The sequence below is a fragment of the Oncorhynchus keta genome, chromosome 6 (assembly GCF_023373465.1).
Source record: "Oncorhynchus keta strain PuntledgeMale-10-30-2019 chromosome 6, Oket_V2, whole genome shotgun sequence".
In the NCBI taxonomy this organism is placed as follows: Eukaryota; Metazoa; Chordata; class Actinopteri; order Salmoniformes; family Salmonidae; genus Oncorhynchus; species Oncorhynchus keta.
In genome coordinates, this window is record NC_068426.1 from 4,652,869 (window position 1) to 4,673,554 (window position 20,686).

Below are 20,686 nucleotides of genomic sequence, written 5' to 3' on the forward strand. Positions count from 1 at the left end.
CTAACCCTGACCCTCAACTTGACCCTAACTCTAACTCTAACCCTGACCCTCAACCTGACCCTAACCCTCTTTTATAAGGGAAATCCAGGATTACGACACTTGAGACTTTAAATAAATAAATAAATAATGAGATTGGAGAACACATTGGGAGGGATCTCAGAACATTCCTCCATACAGAATCTTTCCAGATCCTTGATATCATCCAGTCTACGCTCAAAAATCCAGAAAATCACATTGTATGATCTCTGTAATTGCAAACAAAGGTTTCTGTACCAAATATTAAGTTCTGCTTTTCTGATGTATCAAATACTTATGTCATGCAATAAAATGCAAATTAATTACTTAAAAATCATACAATGTGATTTTCTGGATTCTGAGAGATTCCGTCTCTCACAGTTGAAGTGTACCTATGATACAAATTACAGACCTCTACATGCTTTGTAAGTAGGAAAACCTGCAAAATCGGCAGTCTATCAAATACTTGTTCTCCCTACTGTATATACTCAGATATACCTATATACGCAGATATACCTATTTACTATATACTCAGATGACCCTATATACTCAGATGTACCTATATGATCAGACGTACCTATATGATCAGACATACCTATATACTCATATATAGATATATGCTCAGTTGAGGGCTGTGTCTTTACTAGCCATCAAACTCTTGCTTCATCATTTCCTGCATTCCTCACCTCCCTATCAAAGCTGGAGGATGTCAGAGGAAAGAACATTGGATTCTCTCCAGCAATGCACTGCAATCTCTCTCCTCTCCTCCTATCTTTCCTTCTCTCCTCTCCTCTCCCTCTCTCCTCCACCTCTCTTCTCCTCCTCCTCCTCCTCCTCCTCCTCCCCCCCTTTTCTCCCTTCTCCTCTCCTCCTCCTACCCTCCTTTTTCTCATCCTCCACCCTCCCCCTCCTCCCTCCTCCCTCTGCTCTCCCTCCTTACTATTTTCTCCTCCACCCTCCCCCTCCTCCCTCCTCTCTCCTCCTCCTCCTCCCTCTGCTCTCCCTCCTTTCTATTTTCTCCTCCACCCTCCACCCTCCTCCCCCCCTCCCTTTAGACTGCCCCAGCTAACAGCAGCTATAGAACTGGTAGGGGAGATCTCCAAGCAGCTTACAGAGAGGAAGAACGAGGCGGTGACAGAGATCAGCAGTACCTTCGAGGAGCTGGAGAGGGCGCTACAGTTCAGGAAGACAGCCCTCATCAATGACCTGGAGAACATATACAGCGCAAAGCAGAAGGTCAGACACACACCTTCTAAGCTACGGACACACCCTCTCTGGGCCAGACACACCCACAATGGGTCAGACACACCCCCTTTAGGCTAGACACACACCCTCTAGGCTACAGGCACACCCTCTCTGGACCAGACACACCCCCTGTGGGCTAGACACACCCCTTGAAGCTAGACAAAACACCCTCTAGGCTAGAGACACACCCTCTCCGGGTCAGACACACACACTATGGGTCAGACACACCTCCTTTAGGCTAGACACACCCCTTAAAGCTAGACACACCCCTTAAAGCTAGACCCCTTCCTTTAGATCGTTTTTTGGGCTTGACTATCTGTGTTTACATGTATGAATCTGTTATTCTTTTTTTTTCTAAATATATATTTTTTTACCCCCTTTTCGTGGTATCCAATTGTTAGTAGTTACTGTCTTGTCTCATCGCTACAACTCCTGTAGGGGCTCGGGAGAGACGAAGGTCGAAAGCCATGCCTTCCTCCGAAACACAACCCAACCAAGCCGCACTGCTTCTTAATACAGCGTGCATCCAACCCGGAAGCCAGCCGCACCAATGTGTCGGAGGAAACACCATGCACCTGGCGACCTTGGTTAGCGTGCACTGCGCCCGGCCCGCCACAGGAGTCGCTGGTGTGCGATGAGACAAGGACACCCCTACCGGCCAAACCCTCCCTAACCCGGACGATGCTAAGCCAATTGTGCGTCGCCCCACGGACCTCCCGGTCGTGGCCGGCTGCAACAGAGCCTGGGCGCGAACCCAGAGTCTCTGGTGCCCTAGACCACTGCGCCACCCGGGAGGCATAAATCTGTTATTCTATGCATTTCTATGGGCTGATAGCAGTAAGGCAAACTTCAAACCTCTCCTCCCTGTATCTCTCCATCGTCTCTCCTCCCTGTCTCTAACCATCTCTGCATCGTCTCTCCTCCCTGTCTCTAACCATCTCTGCATCATCTCTCCTCCCTGTCTCTAACCATCTCTGCATCGTCTCTCCTCCCTGTCTCTAACCATCTCTGCATCGTCTCTCCTCCCTGTCTCTAACCATCTCTGCATCGTCTCTCCTCCCTGTCTCTAACCATCTCTGCATCGTCTCTCCTCCCTGTCTCTAACCATCTCTCCATCCTCTCTCCTCCCTGTCTCTAACCATCTCTGCATCATCTCTCCTCCCTGTCTCTAACCATCTCTCCATCCTCTCCTCCCTGTCTCTAACCATCTCTCCATCCTCTCTCCTCCCTGTCTCTAACCATCTCTCCATCCTCTCCTCCCTGTCTCTAACCATCTCTCCATCCTCTCCTCCCTGTCTCTAACCATCTCTCCATCCTCTCTCCTCCCTGTCTCTAACATCTCTCCATCATCTCTCCTCCCTGTCTCTAACCATCTCTCCATTGTCTCTCCTCCCTGTCTCTAACCATCTCTCCATCATCTCTCCTCCCTGTCTCTAACATCTCTCCATCATCTCTCCTCCCTGTCTCTAACCATCTCTCCATTGTCTCTCCTCCCTGTCTCTAACCATCTCTCCATCGTCTCTCCTATCTGTCTCTAACCATCTCTCCATCCTCTCCTCCTGTCTCTAACGATCTCTGCATCGTCTCTCCTCCCTGTCTCTAACCATCTCTCCATCATCTCTCCTCCCTGTCTCTAACCATCTCTCCATCTCTCCATTGTCTCTCCTCCCTGTCTCTAACCATCTCTCCATCGTCTCTCCTATCTGTCTCTAACCATCTCTCCACCCTCTCCTCCTGTCTCTAACCATCTCTGCATCGTCTCTCCTCCCTGTCTCTAACCATCTCTCCATCGTCTCTCCTCCCTGTCTCTAACCATCTCTCCATCCTCTCCTCCCTGTATCTAACCATCTCTCCATCCTCTCTCCTCCCTGTCTCTAACCATCTCTCCATCGCCTCTCCTCCCTGTCTCTAACCATCTCTCCATCCTCTCCTCCCTGTCTCTAACCATCTCTCCATCCTCTCTCCTCCCTGTCTCTAACCATCTCTCCATCCTCTCCTCCCTGTCTCTAACCATCCATCCTCACTCCTCCCTGTCTCTAACCATCTCTCCATCCTCTCTCCTCCCTGTCTCTAACCATCTCTCCATCGTCTCTCCTCCCTGTCTCTAACCATCTCTCCATCCTCTCTCCTCCCTGTCTCTAACCATCTCTCCATCCTCTCTCCTCCCTGTCTCTAACCATCTCTCCATCCTCTCCTCCCTGTCTCTAACCATCTCTCCATCCTCTCCTCCCTGTCTCTAACCATCTCTCCATCCTCTCTCCTCCCTGTCTCTAACCATCTCTCCATCCTCTCTCCTCCCTGTCTCTAACCATCTCTCCATCCTCTCTCCTCCCTGTCTCTAACCATCTCTCCATCCTCTCTCCTCCCTGTCTCTAACCATCTCTCCATCCTCTCCTCCCTGTCTCTAACCATCTCTCCATCCTCTCTCCTCCCTGTCTCTAACCATCTCTCCATCGTCTCCCCTCCCTGTCTCTATCCATCTCTCCATCCTCTCTCCTCCCTGTCTCTAACCATCTCTCCATCCTCTCTCCTCCCTGTCTCTAACCATCTCTCCATCGTCTCTCCTCCCTGTCTCTAACCATCTCTCCATCGTCTCTCCTCCCTGTCTCTAACCATCTCTCCATCGTCTCTCCTCCCTGTCTCTAACCATCTCTCCATCGTCTCGCCTCCCTGTCTCAAACCATCACTCCATCCTCTCCTCCCTGTCTCTAACCATCTCTCCTCCCTGTCTCTAACCATCTCTCCATCCTCTCTCCTCCCTGTCTCTAACCATCTCTCCATCGTCTCTCCTCCCTGTCTCTAACCATCTCTCCATCGTCTCTCCTCCCTGTCTCTAACCATCTCTCCTCCCTGTCTCTAACCATCTCTCCATCCTCTCCTCCCTGTCTCTAACCATCTCTCCTCCCTGTCTCTAACCATCTCTCCTCCCTGTCTCTAACCATCTCTCCATCCTCTCCTCCCTGTCTCTAACCATCTCTCCTCCCTGTCTCTAATCATCTCTCCATCGTCTCCCCTCCCTGTCTCTAACCATCTCTCCATCCTCTCTCCTCCCTGTCTCTAACCATCTCTCCTCCCTGTCTCTAACCATCTCTCCTCCCTGTCTCCAGGTGCTCCAGGCCCAGCTCTCCTCTCTCCTCCCTGTCTCTAACCATCTCTCCATCCTCTCTCCTCCCTGTCTCTAACCATCTCTCCTCCCTGTCTCTAACCATCTCTCCTCCCTGTCTCCAGGTGCTCCAGGCCCAGCTCTCCTCTCTCCTCCCTGTCTCTAACCATCTCTCCATCCTCTCTCCTCCCTGTCTCTAACCATCTCTCCTCCCTGTCTCTAACCATCTCTCCTCCCTGTCTCCAGGTGCTCCAGGCCCAGCTCTCCTCTCTCCTCCCTGTCTCTAACCATCTCTCCATCCTCTCTCCTCCCTGTCTCTAACCATCTCTCCTCCCTGTCTCTAACCATCTCTCCTCCCTGTCTCTAACCATCTCTCCTCCCTGTCTCCAGGTGCTCCAGGCCCAGCTCTCCTCTCTCCTCCAGGGGAAGGACCACATCCAGAGCAGTTGTAGTTTTACTGAACAGGCCCTGAGCCACGGCAGTGCCACAGAGGTTAGTGGACTGGTTAACCATTAACTCCATTACTAGGCTCTTACAGAGCAATAACTATCATAATACATTTTATTACAAATGTATTGCTCAAGTAATTATCACTAAGAGAGATGTACACAAACCACGCCCCCTCGTGTTCTATTGATCCGCCTCCACTACATTATAATTATCACAAACCACGCCCCCTCATGTTCTAATGATCCGCCTCCACTACTTTATAATTATCACTAAGAGAGATGTACACAAACCACGCCCCCTCGTGTTCTAATGATCCGCCTCCACTACATTATAATTATCACTAAGAGAGGAAAGAACCATTTTGTGAACTGCGAAGAGCAACTGAAAAGCTCAGAGGGTTCTTTTAATAACTTGTATTTATACATTTTTTATTTAACATTTATTTAACTAGGCTAGTGGGATAAGAACAAATTCTCATTTATTATGATGGCCTACCCTGGCGAAATCCGGACGAAGCTGGACCAATTGTACGCCGCCCTATGGCACTCCTCATCACGGCCGGATGTGATACAGCCTGGATTCAAACCAGGGACTGTAGTGACGCCTCTTGCACCGAGATGCAGTGCTTTAGACCGCTGTGATACAGCCTGGATTCGAACCAGGGACTGTAGTGACGCCTCTTGCACCGAGATGCTGGGTGATGGTTCTATATTGTTCCACATTGTTCCCAGCGTCACCCTTCCCAAAGAACCCTTGAGGAACCCTATTTTGCAATTGAGACTCAATTGAGACTCGTTCACAGCATCGTGTAATGTACCAACATTCAACTTGGCCTCTCCAACTGGTAATTACTTAGCGGTTAACTCGCCTGTCGTCCCTGAGCTCCGAGTTTTCCCTCTTACACCTCTATGACATCATTTGTCAACAAACAAAAAAATACCGCGAGCACGGCGGCCATCTTCAGCAGTTATTGTTCATGACCGTTCCAAATACGAATCATTGATGCATCTCCTGTTTGACACTGGAACTGTGTACTTTTTATGGGCAAAAAAGAGCAAACCAATCAGAAGCCTCCAATGACCTCCATGTTGGGTGGTATTTCACCCTCCCCTTAACCAGGGACTGTTTTGACGCCTCTCCATAAGAACCAGATCAAAACTTTAGACCGCTGTGACTACAGCCACTTCAAACCAGGGACTGTCCCTACTTCCCAATTTGGTTATGAATGCAGCATTATTTTCCTGTTGTTGTGTTGTTAGCCTGATGGTGCAAAAACAGATGAGTGAGCGCCTCTTGGCCCGATGCAGTGCTTTGAGACCGCTCACCAGATACATCTGGACTGTCAGGGACTGTAGTGACACCTGGACCGAGATGCAGTACACACCTGGACCGCAGGTAGTACAGCCTGGATACAACCAGGGACTGTAGGTAGTCCAGCACCGGGATACACACCTGGACCGACAGTGCTTTAGACCGCTGTGATACAGCCTGGATACACACCAGGGACTGGTAGTGACGGATTACACACCTGAGATGCAGGTAGTACAGATGGATACAGCCTGGACCGAACCAGGGACTGTAGTGACACCTGCACCGAGATGCAGTGCTTTACCTGGACCGTCAGGTAGTACAGACTGGATACACACCAGGGACTGTAGTGACGCCACCTGCACCGAGATGCAGTGCTTTAGACCTGGACCGACAGGTAGTACAGCCTGATTACAACCAGGGACTGGTAGTGACGCCACCTTTGCACCGAGATGCAGGCTACACACCTGGACCGTGGTAGTACAGACTGGATTCAACCAGGGACTGGTAGTGACGCCTCTTGCACCGAGATGCAGGCTTTAGACCGCTGGATACAGCCTGGACCGAACCAGGGACTGTACAGACAGGATACACACCTGGACCGCAGGTAGTGACAGGATACAGCCTGGATTCGAAGGTAGGGACTGTAGTGACGCCTCTGGACCGAGATGCAGGTTTAGTACAGACAGGATACAGCCTGGATTCGAACCAGGGACTGTAGGATACGCCTCTGGACCGACAGTGCTTTAGACAGACAGGATACAGCCTGGATTCGAACCAGGGACTGACAGGATGACGCCTCTGCACCGAGGTATGCAGTGCTTTGGACCGCTGGTAGTACAGCCTGGATTCAACCAGGGACTGTAGGTGACGCCTCTTGCACAGAGATGCAGTGCACCTGGACCGACTGGTGATACAGCCAGGATACAACCAGGGACTGTAGGTGACGACAGGATCTTGCACCTGAGATGCAGTGTTTAGTACCGCTGGATACAGCCTGGATTCGAACAGGGACTGACAGGATACACACCTGGACCGAGGTAGTACAGACAGGATACACACCTGGACCGTCAGGTAGTACAGTCAGGATACACTGTAGTGACCTGGAGATGCAGTGCTTTAGTACCGCTGGATACAGCCTGGATTCGAACAGGTAGACTGTAGGATGACACCTCTGGACCGAGATGCTGGGTGATGGTTCATATTGTTCCACAGGTAATTCCCAAAGAACCCTTGGGAACCCTATTTTGCAGAGACTACACACCTGAGACAGGTAGTACAGCATCGATGCAATGTACCAACATTCAACTTGGCCTCTCCAACTGGTAATTACAGACAGTTAACTGGCCTGTCGGTCCCTGAGCTCGTCCCTGGACGTCCCGAGTTTTCCCTCTTACACCTCTATGACATCATTTGTCAACAAACAAAAAAACACCTGGACACGGCAGGTAGTACAGACAGGATACGGCCGACAGGTAGTACAGACAGGATTGTTCATAGGTAGACAGACAGGATACACACCTGGACCGACAGGTAGTACATCTCCTGTTCGACTGGAACTGTGTACTTTTATGGGCAAAAAGAGCAAACCAATCAGAAGCCTCTGACCTCCATGTTGGGACAGGTATTTCACCCCTCCCCCGACATGTGTTTTTTACAGGATACACACCTGGACCGTCAGGTGAACCAGATCAAACGTGACCGCACAGGTAGTACAACTACACATTTACCACTTCAAAACCGGATACACCCTACTTCCCAATTTGGTTATGAATGCAGCATTATTTTCCTGTTGTTGTGTTGTTAGGTCCTGATGGTGCAAAAACAGATGAGTGAGCGGGTTTCTGCCATGGCCCGTCATGACTTCCCTGAACGGCCTCACCAGAACGCACATCTGGACTGTCAGGTAGGACGTACAGGATACACACCTGGACCGACAGGTAGTACAGACAGGATACACACCTGGACCGACAGGTAGTACAGACAGGATACACACCTGGACCGACAGGTAGTACAGACAGGATACACACCTGGACCGACAGGTAGTACAGACAGGATACACACCTGGACCGACAGGTAGTACAGACAGGATTCACACCTGGACCGACAGGTAGTACAGACAGGATACACACCTGGACCGACAGGTAGTACAGACAGGATACACACCTGGACCGACAGGTAGTACAGACAGGATACACACCTGGACCGACAGGTAGTACAGACAGGATACACACCTGGACCGACAGGTAGTACAGACAGGATACACACCTGGACCGACAGGTAGTACAGACAGGATACACACCTGGACCGTCAGGTAGTACAGACAGGATACACACCTGGACCGACAGGTAGTACAGACAGGATACACACCTGGACCGACAGGTAGTACAGACAGGATACACACCTGGACCGACAGGTAGTACAGACAGGATACACACCTGGACCGTCAGGTAGTACAGACAGGATACACACCTGGACCGACAGGTAGTACAGACAGGATACACACCTGGACCGACAGGTAGTACAGACAGGATACACACCTGGACCGACAGGTAGTACAGACAGGATACACACCTGGACCGACAGGTAGTACAGACAGGATACACACCTGGACCGACAGGTAGTACAGACAGGATACACACCTGTACCGTCAGGTAGTACAGACAGGATACACACTTGGACCGACAGGTAGTACAGACAGGATACACACCTGGACCGACAGGTAGTACAGACAGGATACACACCTGGACCGACAGGTAGTACAGACAGGATACACACCTGGACCGTCAGGTAGTACAGACAGGATACACACCTGGACCGTCAGGTAGTACAGACAGGATACACACCTGGACCGACAGGTAGTACAGACAGGATACACACCTGGACCGTCAGGTAGTACAGACAGGATACACACCTGGACCGACAGGTAGTACAGACAGGATACACACCTGGACCGTCAGGTAGTACAGACAGGATACACACCTGGACCGACAGGTAGTACAGACAGGATACACACCTGGACCGTCAGGTAGTAATAATATAATAATAATAATAAATAATAATAATATATAATAATAATATAATAATAATAATATAATAATATAATAATATAATATAATAATAATAATATAATAATAATAATATAATAATAATATAATAATAATAATAATATATAATAATAATATAATAATAATATAATAATAATATATAATATAATAATAATAATAATAATATAGTGTAGTACAGACAGGATACAAGTCCCACACTTTGGGCCACAGTATATTCGTCTTATTTCTGTCTTGAGCCGTGTTTTATAAGATCCTTCAACCAGGATGTTACTAAAACATTTTGTTGAACTAAAATGTGTATGGTTCAGGCCAGGTACGGTTCAGGGTTCATGGAATAAATTATACAGTCCGCAAACCAGCTTTGGCAGCCAGGGACAGGAAATGAGGTCAGCATAAGTCGGGAATGTGTGGTTAATTAACCTACCCCCCCAGGTGGAGACAGAGGGCCTGCGTCGCTCCCTCCAGAACCTGGGTGTCCTCATTACTACGGCAGCTGTAGGCCACACCTCCGTCGCCACGGGAGAAGGACTACGCCACGCAGCAACCGGACAACATGTCAGCGTTACCGTGACGACCAAAGACAAGGACGGCGAGCTGGTTCGGACAGGGAACGCGGCGCTGAGGGCCACTGTCACGCCGGTTGCCGACGGAAGCCGTGTCGTCACGGAACCGGAGGTGACTGACAACAAGAACGGGACCTACGAGGTGGGATACACGCTACGGTCCGAGGGGGAGTTCTCCTTCGCTCTGTCCCTCTACGGCCAGCCGCTACGGGGCAGTCCCTTCCGGCTGCAGGCGGTCAAGCCCTCGGATGCGCTGCCGTCTCCGGATGACGTGAAGAGGAGGCTGAAGAGTCCTGGCGGGACAGCGGGTCATGTCAGACAGAAGGCTGTGAGGAGACCCTCCAGCATGTTCAGCATCAAAAAGAAGGAGAACCCCATCGAGGATGAACTCATCCACAGAGTTGGTAAGACAACCACATCCTAACACTACCACAACCAACACCTGGTCATCTGTATTGTTGCTTCCTGCGTTTCGTTGATGAGGTTGTTGTTGTTGTTGTTGTTGTTGTTGTTGTTGTTGTTGTTGTGTAACTTGAGAGCCATCTGTGAGAGACAGAAACACAGCTCAGAAAGAAGGAGGAGGGCTAGTTTCACACTAGTGTGTGTGTGTGTGTGTGTGTGTGTGTGTGTGTGTGTGTGTGTGTGTGTGTGTGTGTGTGTGTGTGTGTGTGTGTGTGTGTGTGTGTGTGTGTGTGTGTGTGTGTGTGTGTGTGTGTTTACCTGTGGTCTAGGTACGCGAGGGAGAGAGAAGGGCGAGTTCACCAACCTGCAGGGGATCTCAGCCTCCAGCAACGGCAGAGTGGTGGTAGCAGACAGTAACAACCAGTGTATACAGGTAGGAGACCAGATAGTATCAACCAGTGTAAACAGGTAGGAGACCAGATAGTATCAACCAGTGTAAACAGGTAAACAGGTAGGAGACTAGATAGTATCAACCAGTGTAAACAGGTAGGAGACCAGATAGTATCAACCAGTGTAAACAGGTAGGAGACCAGATAGTATCAACCAGTGTAAACAGGTAGGAGACCAGATAGTATCAACCAGTGTAAACAGGTAGGAGACCAGATAGTATCAACCAGTGTAAACAGGTAGGAGACTAGATAGTATCAACCAGTGTAAACAGGTAGGAGACTAGATGGTATCAACCAGTGTAAACAGGTAGGAGACTAGATAGTATCAACCAGTGTAAACAGGTAGGAGACTAGATAGTATCAACCAGTGTAAACAGGTAGGAGACTAGATGGTATCAACCAGTGTAAACAGGTAGGAGACTAGTATCAACCAGTAAACAGGTAGGAGACCAGATAGTATCAACCAGTGTAAACAGGTAGGAGACCAGATAGTATCAACCAGTGTAAACAGGTAGGAGACTAGATAGTATCAACCAGTGTAAACAGGTAGGAGACCAGATAGTATCAACCAGTGTAAACAGGTAGGAGACCAGATAGTATCAACCAGACCAGATACTATCAACCAGTGTAAACAGGTAGGAGACCAGATAGTATCAACCAGTGTAAACAGGTAGGAGACCAGATAGTATCAACCAGTGTAAACAGGTAGGAGACTAGATAGTATCAACCAGTGTAAACAGGTAGGAGACTAGATAGTATCAACCAGTGTCAACAGGTAGGAGACCAGATAGTATCAACCAGTGTAAACAGGTAGGAGACTAGATAGTATCAACCAGTGTCAACAGGTAGGAGACCAGATAGTATCAACCAGTGTAAACAGGTAGGAGACTAGATAGTATCAACCAGTGTAAACAGGTAGGAGACCAGATAGTATCAACCAGTGTAAACAGGTAGGAGACTAGATGGTATCAACCAGTGTAAACAGGTAGGAGACCAGATAGTATCAACCAGTGTAAACAGGTAGGAGACTAGATAGTATCAACCAGTGTAAACAGGTAGGAGACCAGATGGTATCAACCAGTGTAAACAGGTAGGAGACTAGATAGTATCAACCAGTGTAAACAGGTAGGAGACCAGATAGTATCAACCAGTGTAAACAGGTAGGAGACTAGATGGTATCAACCAGTGTAAACAGGTAGGAGACTAGATGCTATCAACCAGTGTAAACAGGTAGGAGACTAGATAGTATCAACCAGTGTAAACAGGTAGGAGACCAGATAGTATCAACCAGTGTAAACAGGTAGGAGACTAGATAGTATCAACCAGTGTAAACAGGTAGGAGACTAGATAGTATCAACCAGTGTAAACAGGTAGGAGACCAGATAGTATCAACCAGTGTAAACAGGTAGGAGACTAGATAGTATCAACCAGTGTAAACAGGTAGGAGACTAGATAGTATCAACCAGTGTAAACAGGTAGGAGACCAGATAGTATCAACCAGTGTAAACAGGTAGGAGACTAGATAGTATCAACCAGTGTAAACAGGTAGGAGACCAGATAGTATCAACCAGTGTAAACAGGTAGGAGACTAGATAGTATCAACCAGTGTCAACAGGTAGGAGACTAGATGGTATCAACCAGTGTAAACAGGTAGGAGACCAGATAGTATCAACCAGTGTAAACAGGTAGGAGACTAGATGGTATCAACCAGTGTAAACAGGTAGGAGACTAGATAGTATCAACCAGTGTAAACAGGTAGGAGACCAGATAGTATCAACCAGTGTAAACAGGTAGGAGACTAGATGGTATCAACCAGTGTAAACAGGTAGGAGACCAGATAGTATCAACCAGTGTAAACAGGTAGGAGACTAGATGGTATCAACCAGTGTAAACAGGTAGGAGACCAGATAGTATCAACCAGTGTAAACAGGTAGGAGACCAGATAGTATCAACCAGTGTAAACAGGTAGGAGACCAGATAGTATCAACCAGTGTAAACAGGTAGGAGACCAGATAGTATCAACCAGTGTAAACAGGTAGGAGACCAGATAGTATCAACCAGTGTAAACAGGTAGGAGACTAGATAGTATCAACCAGTGTAAACAGGTGGGAGACTAGGAGACCAGTGTAAACAGGTAGGAGACAGATAGTATCAACCAGTGTAAACAGGTAGGAGACCAGATAGTATCAACCAGTGTAAACAGGTAGGAGACCAGATAGTATCAACCAGTGTAAACAGGTAGGAGACTAGATAGTATCAACCAGTGTAAACAGGTAGGAGACTAGATAGTATCAACCAGTGTAAACAGGTAGGAGACCAGATAGTATCAACCAGTGTAAACAGGTAGGAGACCAGATAGTATCAACCAGTGTAAACAGGTAGGAGACCATCCATTGAACACAGGAGAAGGAAAGGTAATGTGGTATGAGACGACTTCTTCTAGGAGGTAGATCAGTTGGACCTATAACGAAACTTTACTCTAAAACACTCGTTTTGATATTTACGTCTCACTTCTGTGTCTGTCGCCCCACCCTGTCGTCAGGTCTTCTCCAATGACGGGCAATTCAAAATGAGGTTTGGGGTCAGAGGTCGATCGCCGGGGCAACTGCAGAGACCCACGGGCGTTACCGTGGATATGAACGGTGACATCATCGTGGCCGACTACGACAACCGATGGGTCAGCATTTTCTCCTCCGATGGGAAGTTCAAGGTCAGAGGTCACGAGGTCATCAGAGGTCATGAGATTCCCGCTCTAATTTTAAAGCTAGAATTCTTAGTTGCTACATGCATTTTTTTTGTACATATAAATTATTGATATATAGCCATTGATTCTAGAAGTATATAATGTAGAAATGCCTTAGGGGTTTAGTTCAACTGTCATTTCCCATCAGAACCCCAAAATAAAAGCTTGTTTTACTCCATTGTTTGCAAACTAAGGAAATGTAAACAAACAAGAAATAGCCTCTAAGGATTGGTTAAAACTATCATGTTGATGTCATGGATGATCAGTCCTTGTAAATGTAAACAAACAAGAAATAGCCTCTAAGGATTGGTTAAAACTATCATGTTGATGTCATGGATGATCAGTCCTTACAAATGTAAACAAACAAGAAATAGCCTCTAAGGATTGGTTAAAACTATCATGTTGATGTCATGGATGATCAGTCCTTGTAAATGTAAACAAAGAAGAAATAGCCTCAAAGGATTGGTTAAAACTATCATGTTGATGTCATGGATGATCAGTCCTTGTAAATGTAAACAAAGAAGAAATAGCCTCAAAGGATTGGTTAAAACTATCATGTTGATGTCATGGATGATCAGTCCTTGTAAATGTAAACAAAGAAGAAATAGCCTCAAAGGATTGGTTAAAACTATCATGTTGATGTCATGGATGATCAGTCCTTGCATCCATAGCGCCGTCTATGAATTTGACAGTGGTCACATTATTCTAGGCCCGTCCCTCAGCTACGTACCAAAACAGAGGCTTGGTGGCCGCTTTGTTATTTCACTAAGGATTCTGGGTAAGACCTTTAAAATGAATGACAGCCGCTCTATTGACTCAAACCACAAAAAAAACATTGGCTGTAATTGGCTGTTACTTTCCTGACAATTCGAAATGTTGAATCAGCTCCTCCTTCTCCCACTCAGAATAAGATCGGGGCGGGGCGTCTGTTGGGCCCTAAGGGCGTGGCAGTGGACAGGAACGGACACATCATCGCCGTGGACAACAAGGCGTGCTGCGTCTTCATCTTCCAGTCTAACGGGAAGCTGGTCACCAAGTTCGGCGCCAGGGGGACGTCCGAGAGACAGTTTGCAGGTAAAGGGGGTGGAGCCTAGAATGTTCAGCGATGTGAAACGTTCCGATAGCAACGCGGCACTATTTCCTATTCTTGCTGATCTAAGATCAGTGTTGCCTTTTAGATCATAATGAATAAGACGGACAGATTGGGACCTGATCCTAGATCAGCACTCCTACATTGAGATGCTTTGCGGATATGGGCCCAGGTCCTCCCTGTCCATGAAATCTCATTGATCTGGACGTAAAAAGGCTAAACTGATCCTAGATCAGCACTCCTACATTGAGATGCTTTGTGGATATGGGCCCAGGTCCTCCCTGTCCATGAAATGTCATTGATCTGGATGTAAAAAGGCTAAACTGATCCTAGATCAGCACTCCTACATTGAGACGCTTTGTGGATATGGGCCCAGGTCCTCCCTGTCCATGAAATCTCATTGATCTGGACGTAAAAAGGCTAAACTGATCCTAGATCAGCACTCCTACATTGAGACGCTTGGTGCATACTGTTCTACACAACCCATTAGTATCTGATCGTTGTGAAATGTTCCTCCCGAACACGACACATGTTCAGATTGACCTGATCGGACACACCTGCGGGAGCCAAGATGGCCGCCAGGACCCTGGTTGCCATTGGAAACCATTTCTTCCTGCAGATCCTCTCTGTTCTTCTACTTGTTTCGTCTTTCATCTCTGACTCTTCCTTTTCGTTTGTTTGTTTCTTGTTCTTTTTTTCTCCCTTTGTTTCTGTTTTAGAAAAAAGTGGTGCCCATTTAAATAGATCTGGCCCGGTGTTCAGTAAGTATCGAGTGTTGCCCCGCCCCTTACCCAGAGTGCACCATTCTGTCTAACCTGCATCTCCTGCCCTGATGTTGAGTGCCCTGGAAATGGTATCTTGAAATCTTCCCAGATCATTCTGTGCCTGATATATGTAAAACATAACAAAAGATTGAAACATATGTCATGGTAATATCATGATCATTACAATCATTGTTGTTGGAACTGAGTTGAATGTATTGCTCTGTAATGTAGAGTATGCATAAGATGAATGAGCTGGAATTTAATGACATTTGATGAGATACTAACCCATTTTTGAATGGTCTGCTCTTAAATATTACATCCCTAAGACATTTCAAAACACCTGAATAATGAATTAAATTAAAATCGGTAGCAATGAAAATGAGTGATTAAACCATAGAGATAGATAGAGATCTCGTCTTTGTATCTGTGCCATTATGGCATCTCCATTTTAAAGTAGTCAATTGTCTTCTTCTTTTGTGTCTGGGAAAAAAAGTGTAAAGCTAATATTGGTGACTTACCACCACCTGTAGTGTTAGAGTCCTGAACCAACTCCTGTGACATTCATCTATTGTGGCCTCTACATGGCAGTAATATAGCTTTTAGCCATTTACAAACCATAGGAAACCCAAGCCCTTTACCAACCATAGGCAACCCAATTTAAAGAATACAATGCTTTCTGATAATTGGCTGATTGCTAGCAACCCATAGGACTCCCCACCCAGTTGATTACTTTAAAATGGTGGAAGCCCTCAATGGCAAACTCCATGCTAAGTTATAACCATCTAGAGATCTCTGGATCAAATTTATTTAAATAAAAAATGAATATAAATAAATATAAATATAAATTCACTCTGATCGGTTCATTTGTACATTTATAATTAGTAGGTTTGGTTATCTGTTTTAGCAAACCTTTATGTGTGTAATTTTCTTGTGGGTGTGGCTTATATAAAAGCTTCACCTTCACACTGTTTTTGTTTTGTATTTGTGTATTTTTTTCCCCGATTGTTTGTTTATCACTTATCTTCTTTGGTGCAAATAAATTAAACCTAAAAAAAATCTAATATAACCAGTATTTTAGAGGACATTAGTCATGCTAACTTGAATCACGTTCTCTCTCTCTCTCTCTCTCTCTCTCTCTCTCTCTCTCTCTCTCTCTCTCTCTCTCTCTCTCTCTCTCTCTCTGTCTCTCTCTCTCTCTCTCTCTCTCTCTCTCTCTCTCTCTCTCTCTCTCTCTCTGTCTCTCTCTCTCTCTCTCTCTCTCTCTCTCTCTCTCTCTCTCTCTCTCTGTCTCTCTCTCTCTCTCTCTCTCTCTCTCTCTCTCTCTGTCTCTCTGTCTCTCTCTCTCTCTCTCTCTCTCTCTCTCTCTCTCTCTCTCTCTCTCTCTCTCTCTCTCTCTCTCTCTCTCTCCCCCCCCCCCAGGTCCACACTTTGTTGCGGTGAACAACAAGAATGAAATCATTGTCACAGATTTCCACAATCATTCTGTGAAGGTAAGTCAAGCCTTTATGCTGTGATCAAGGAAAGAGGGGGGGGGGGGAAATGCTTTATTCATTTGAAAATATATAGTTGTGTGACGAAGTGGATCTATGCCCACTCCAACGCGTACACAGTCTAATCTGTCATTATATTAAAAGAGTGTTCTGTTTGACATTTAGTTCTAAAAGCATTACATTGTCCATGACTATACTTTCCTTTAGCTCCTTTGTTAGCAATTAGCCACTGGTTCATAGTTATTTGTTAGCAGTAAACTACAGTTTATAGTTATTTGTTAGCAGTAAACTACAGTTTATAGTTATTTGTTAGCAGTAAACTACAGTTTATAGTTATTTGTTAGCAGTAAACTACAGTTTATAGTTATTTGTTAACAGTAAACTACAGTTTATAGTTATTTGTTAGCAGTAAACTACAGTTTATAGTTATTTGTTAGCAGTAAACTACAGTTTATAGTTATTTGTTAGCAGTAAACTACAGTTTATAGTTATTTGTTAGCAGTAAACTACAGTTTAAGTTATTTGTTACTACCGTTTATAGTTATTTGTTAGCAGTGTTATAGTTATTTGTTAGCAGTAAACTACAGTTTATAGTTATTTGTTAGCAGTAAACTACAGTTTATAGTTATTTGTTAGCAGTAAACTACCGTTTATAGTTATTTGTTAGCAGTAAACTACAGTTTATAGTTATTTGTTAGCAGTAAACTACAGTTTATAGTTATTTGTTAGCAGTAAACTACCGTTTATAGTTATTTGTTAGCAGTAAACTACAGTTTATAGTTATTTGTTAGTAAACTACCGTTTATAGTTATTTGTTAGCAGTAAACTACAGTTTATAGTTATTTGTTAGCAGTAAACTACAGTTTATAGTTATTTGTTAGCAGTAAACTACCATTTATAGTTATTTAAACTACCATTTATAGTTATTTGTTAGCAGTAAACTACAGTTTATAGTTATTTGTTAGCAGTAAACTACCGTTTATAGTTATTTGTTAGCAGTAAACTACCGTTTATAGTTATTTGTTAGCAGTAAACTACAGTTTATAGTTATTTGTTAGCAGTAAACTACAGTTTATAGTTATTTGTTAGCAGTAAACTACCGTTTATAGTTATTTGTTAGCAGTAAACTACCGTTTATAGTTATTTGTTAGCAGTAAACTACAGTTTATAGTTATTTGTTAGCAGTAAACTACAGTTTATAGTTATTTGTTAGCAGTAAACTACCGTTTATAGTTATTTGTTAGCAGTAAACTACAGTTTATAGTTATTTGTTAGCAGTAAACTACCGTTTATAGTTATTTGTTAGCAGTAAACTACCGTTTATAGTTATTTGTTAGCAGTAAACTACAGTTTATAGTTATTTGTTAGCAGTAAACTACAGTTTATAGTTATTTGTTAGCAGTAAACTACCGTTTATAGTTATTTGTTAGCAGTAAACTACAGTTTATAGTTATTTGTTAGCAGTAAACTACAGTTTATAGTTATTTGTTAGCAGTAAACTACAGTTTATAGTTATTTGTTAGCAGTAAACTACAGTTTATAGTTATTTGTTAGCAGTAAACTACCGTGTATAGTTATTTGTTAGCAGTAAACTACAGTTTATAGTTATTTGTTAGCAGTAAACTACCGTGTATAGTTATTTGTTAGCAGTAAACTACAGTTTATAGTTATTTGTTAGGGACTGACCATCATTTATAATGAGGGAAACCTGGAGAAAATCAGGCCTTTCTGAAGTGGAATATAAAGGGGATAGTAGAGAACATGCTTATGACTGACCCTAACTCCTAGACCAGAGCCTTAAATACTGACCCTCACTCCTAGACCAGAGCCTTAAATACTTACCCTCACTCCTAAACCAGAGCCTTAAATCACTGACCCTCACTCCTAGACCAGAGCCTTAAATACTGACCCTCACTCCTAGACCAGAGCCTTAAATCACTGACCCGCACTCCTAGACCAGAGCCTTAAATCACTGACCCTCACTCCTAGACCAGAGCCTTAAATCACTGACCCTCACTCCTAGACCAGATCCTTAAATACTGACCCTCACTCCTAGACCAGAGCCTTAAATCACTGACCCTCACTCCTAGATCAGAGCCTTAAATCACTGACCCTCACTCCTAGACCAGAGCCTTAAATATGCAGAACTTGTTCTTTGTTTTGTCAGCATTACATGACAAAGTAGCCAGAAGGTTGTGGATATGCAGACTACTCTGGACATGGGTAGGGGTAGTAGCCAGAAGGTTGTGGATATGCAGACTACTCAGGACATGGGTAGGGGTAGTAGCCAGAAGGTTGTGGATATGCAGACTACTCTGGACATGGGTAGGGGTAGTAGCCTGAAGCTTGTGGATATGCAGACTACTCTGGACATGGGTAGGGGTAGTAGCCAGAAGGTTGTGGATATGCAGACTACTCAGGACATGGGTAGGGGTAGTAGCCAGAAGGTTGTGGATATGCAGACTACTCAGGACATGGGTAGGGGTAGTAGCCAGAAGGTTGTGGATATGCAGACTACTCAGGACATAGGTAGGGGTAGTAGCCAGAAGGTTGTGGATATGCAGACTACTCTGGACATGGGTAGGGGTAGTAGCCAGAAGGTTGTGGATATGCAGACTACTCTGGACATGGGTAGGGGTAGTAGCCAGAAGGTTGTGGATATGCAGACTACTCTGGACATGGGTAGGGGTAGTAGCCAGAAGGTTGTGGATATGCAGACTACTCTGGACATGGGTAGGGGTAGTAGCCAGAAGGTTGTGGATATGCAGACTACTCTGGACATGGGTAGGGGTAGTAGCCAGAAGGTTGTGGATATGCAGACTACTCTGGACATGGGTAGGGGTAGTAGCCAGAAGGTTGTGGATATGCAGACTACTCTGGACATGGGTAGGGGTAGTAGCCAGAAGGTTGTGGATATGCAGACTACTCTGGACATGGGTAGGGGTAGTAGCCAGAAGGTAGTGGATATGCAGACTACTCAGGACATGGGTAGGGGAAAACATATCTCCTTTATAATAAAAGCACTGCATTAATCTACCATCTTATTTGCGCTCTGAGAAAAAGAAAAAAAAGGAGTCTTTCAAAAACGCATTTAATGTAATTCTACGTCATTTTACATGACTGGAGACAAGTAGAATCTTTTTTAAAAATCCACAAACAGAGCATGACGACCAATGAGCGCATGCTGGAGCAACGGAGACATTTTGATTTCTATACCGGCTATAAACAGAGAACAGTCTAAGCATAGAACAGTGGTAGAGTTGTCTTAACTGTAGAAATTGAGTGCCATAGAACCAGTTACCACTGAAGGAAAGACATGGTTCTGCTGTGTTAAAACATAGCAGAGGCATGTCATCATTTAGGCCTATATGTTTTAACACATGTCATCAGGTAGGCCTATATGTTTTAACACATGTCATCAGGTAGGTCTATATGTTTTAACACAGCAGAACCATGTCATCAGGTAGGCCTATATGTTTTAACGTTTCTACGCTCTAACCACTAGGCTACCTGCCGCCTCTACGCTCTAACCACTAGGCTACCTGCCGCCTCTACGCTCTAACCACTAGGCTACCTGCCGCCTCTACGCTGTAACCACTAGGCTACCTGCCGCCTCTACGCTGTAACCACTAGGCTACCTGCCGCCTCTACACTCTAACCACTAGGCTACCTGCCGCCTCCACGCTCTAACCACTAGGCTACCTGCCCCTCTACGCTCTAACCACTAGGCTACCTGCCGCCTCTACACTCTAACCACTAGGCTAGCTGCCTCCTCTACACTCTAACCACTAGGCTACCTGCCTCCTCTACACTCTAACCACTAGGCTACCTGCCTCCTCTACACTCTAACCACTAGGCTACCTGCCTCCTCTACACTCTAACCACTAGGCTACCTGCCTCCTCTACACTCTAACCACTAGGCTACCTGCCACCTCTACACTCTAACCACTAGGCTACCTGCCCCTCTACGCTCTAACCGCTAGGCTACCTGCCTCC

General features: G+C 45.5%; 1 protein-coding gene across 35 annotated transcripts in view; it reads left to right on the plus strand.

Moving 5' to 3' along the window:
- LOC118385706 (tripartite motif-containing protein 3-like) overlaps positions 1-20,686 on the plus strand; it is a 182,374-nt gene that overhangs the window by 149,333 nt on the left and 12,355 nt on the right. For 34 of the 35 annotated variants that reach the window (XR_008138485.1, XR_008138487.1, XR_008138490.1 and 31 more), the window contains exons 4-12: positions 1,071-1,251; positions 4,754-4,855; positions 7,929-8,027; positions 9,622-10,156; positions 10,484-10,587; positions 13,146-13,313; positions 14,252-14,420; positions 15,156-15,197; positions 16,620-16,690. Coding sequence is in view for 3 of the 35 variants with exons in the window: in XM_052520235.1 (XP_052376195.1) it covers positions 1,071-1,251; positions 4,754-4,855; positions 7,929-8,027; positions 9,622-10,156; positions 10,484-10,587; positions 13,146-13,313; positions 14,252-14,420; positions 15,156-15,197; positions 16,620-16,690 (1,471 nt within the window). In the remaining 32 variants the exon portion in view is untranslated. The remainder of the gene's footprint in view (positions 1-1,070; positions 1,252-4,753; positions 4,856-7,928; positions 8,028-9,621; positions 10,157-10,483; positions 10,588-13,145; positions 13,314-14,251; positions 14,421-15,155; positions 15,198-16,619; positions 16,691-20,686) is intronic. The other variant, XM_052520234.1, reaches the window with a different exon arrangement.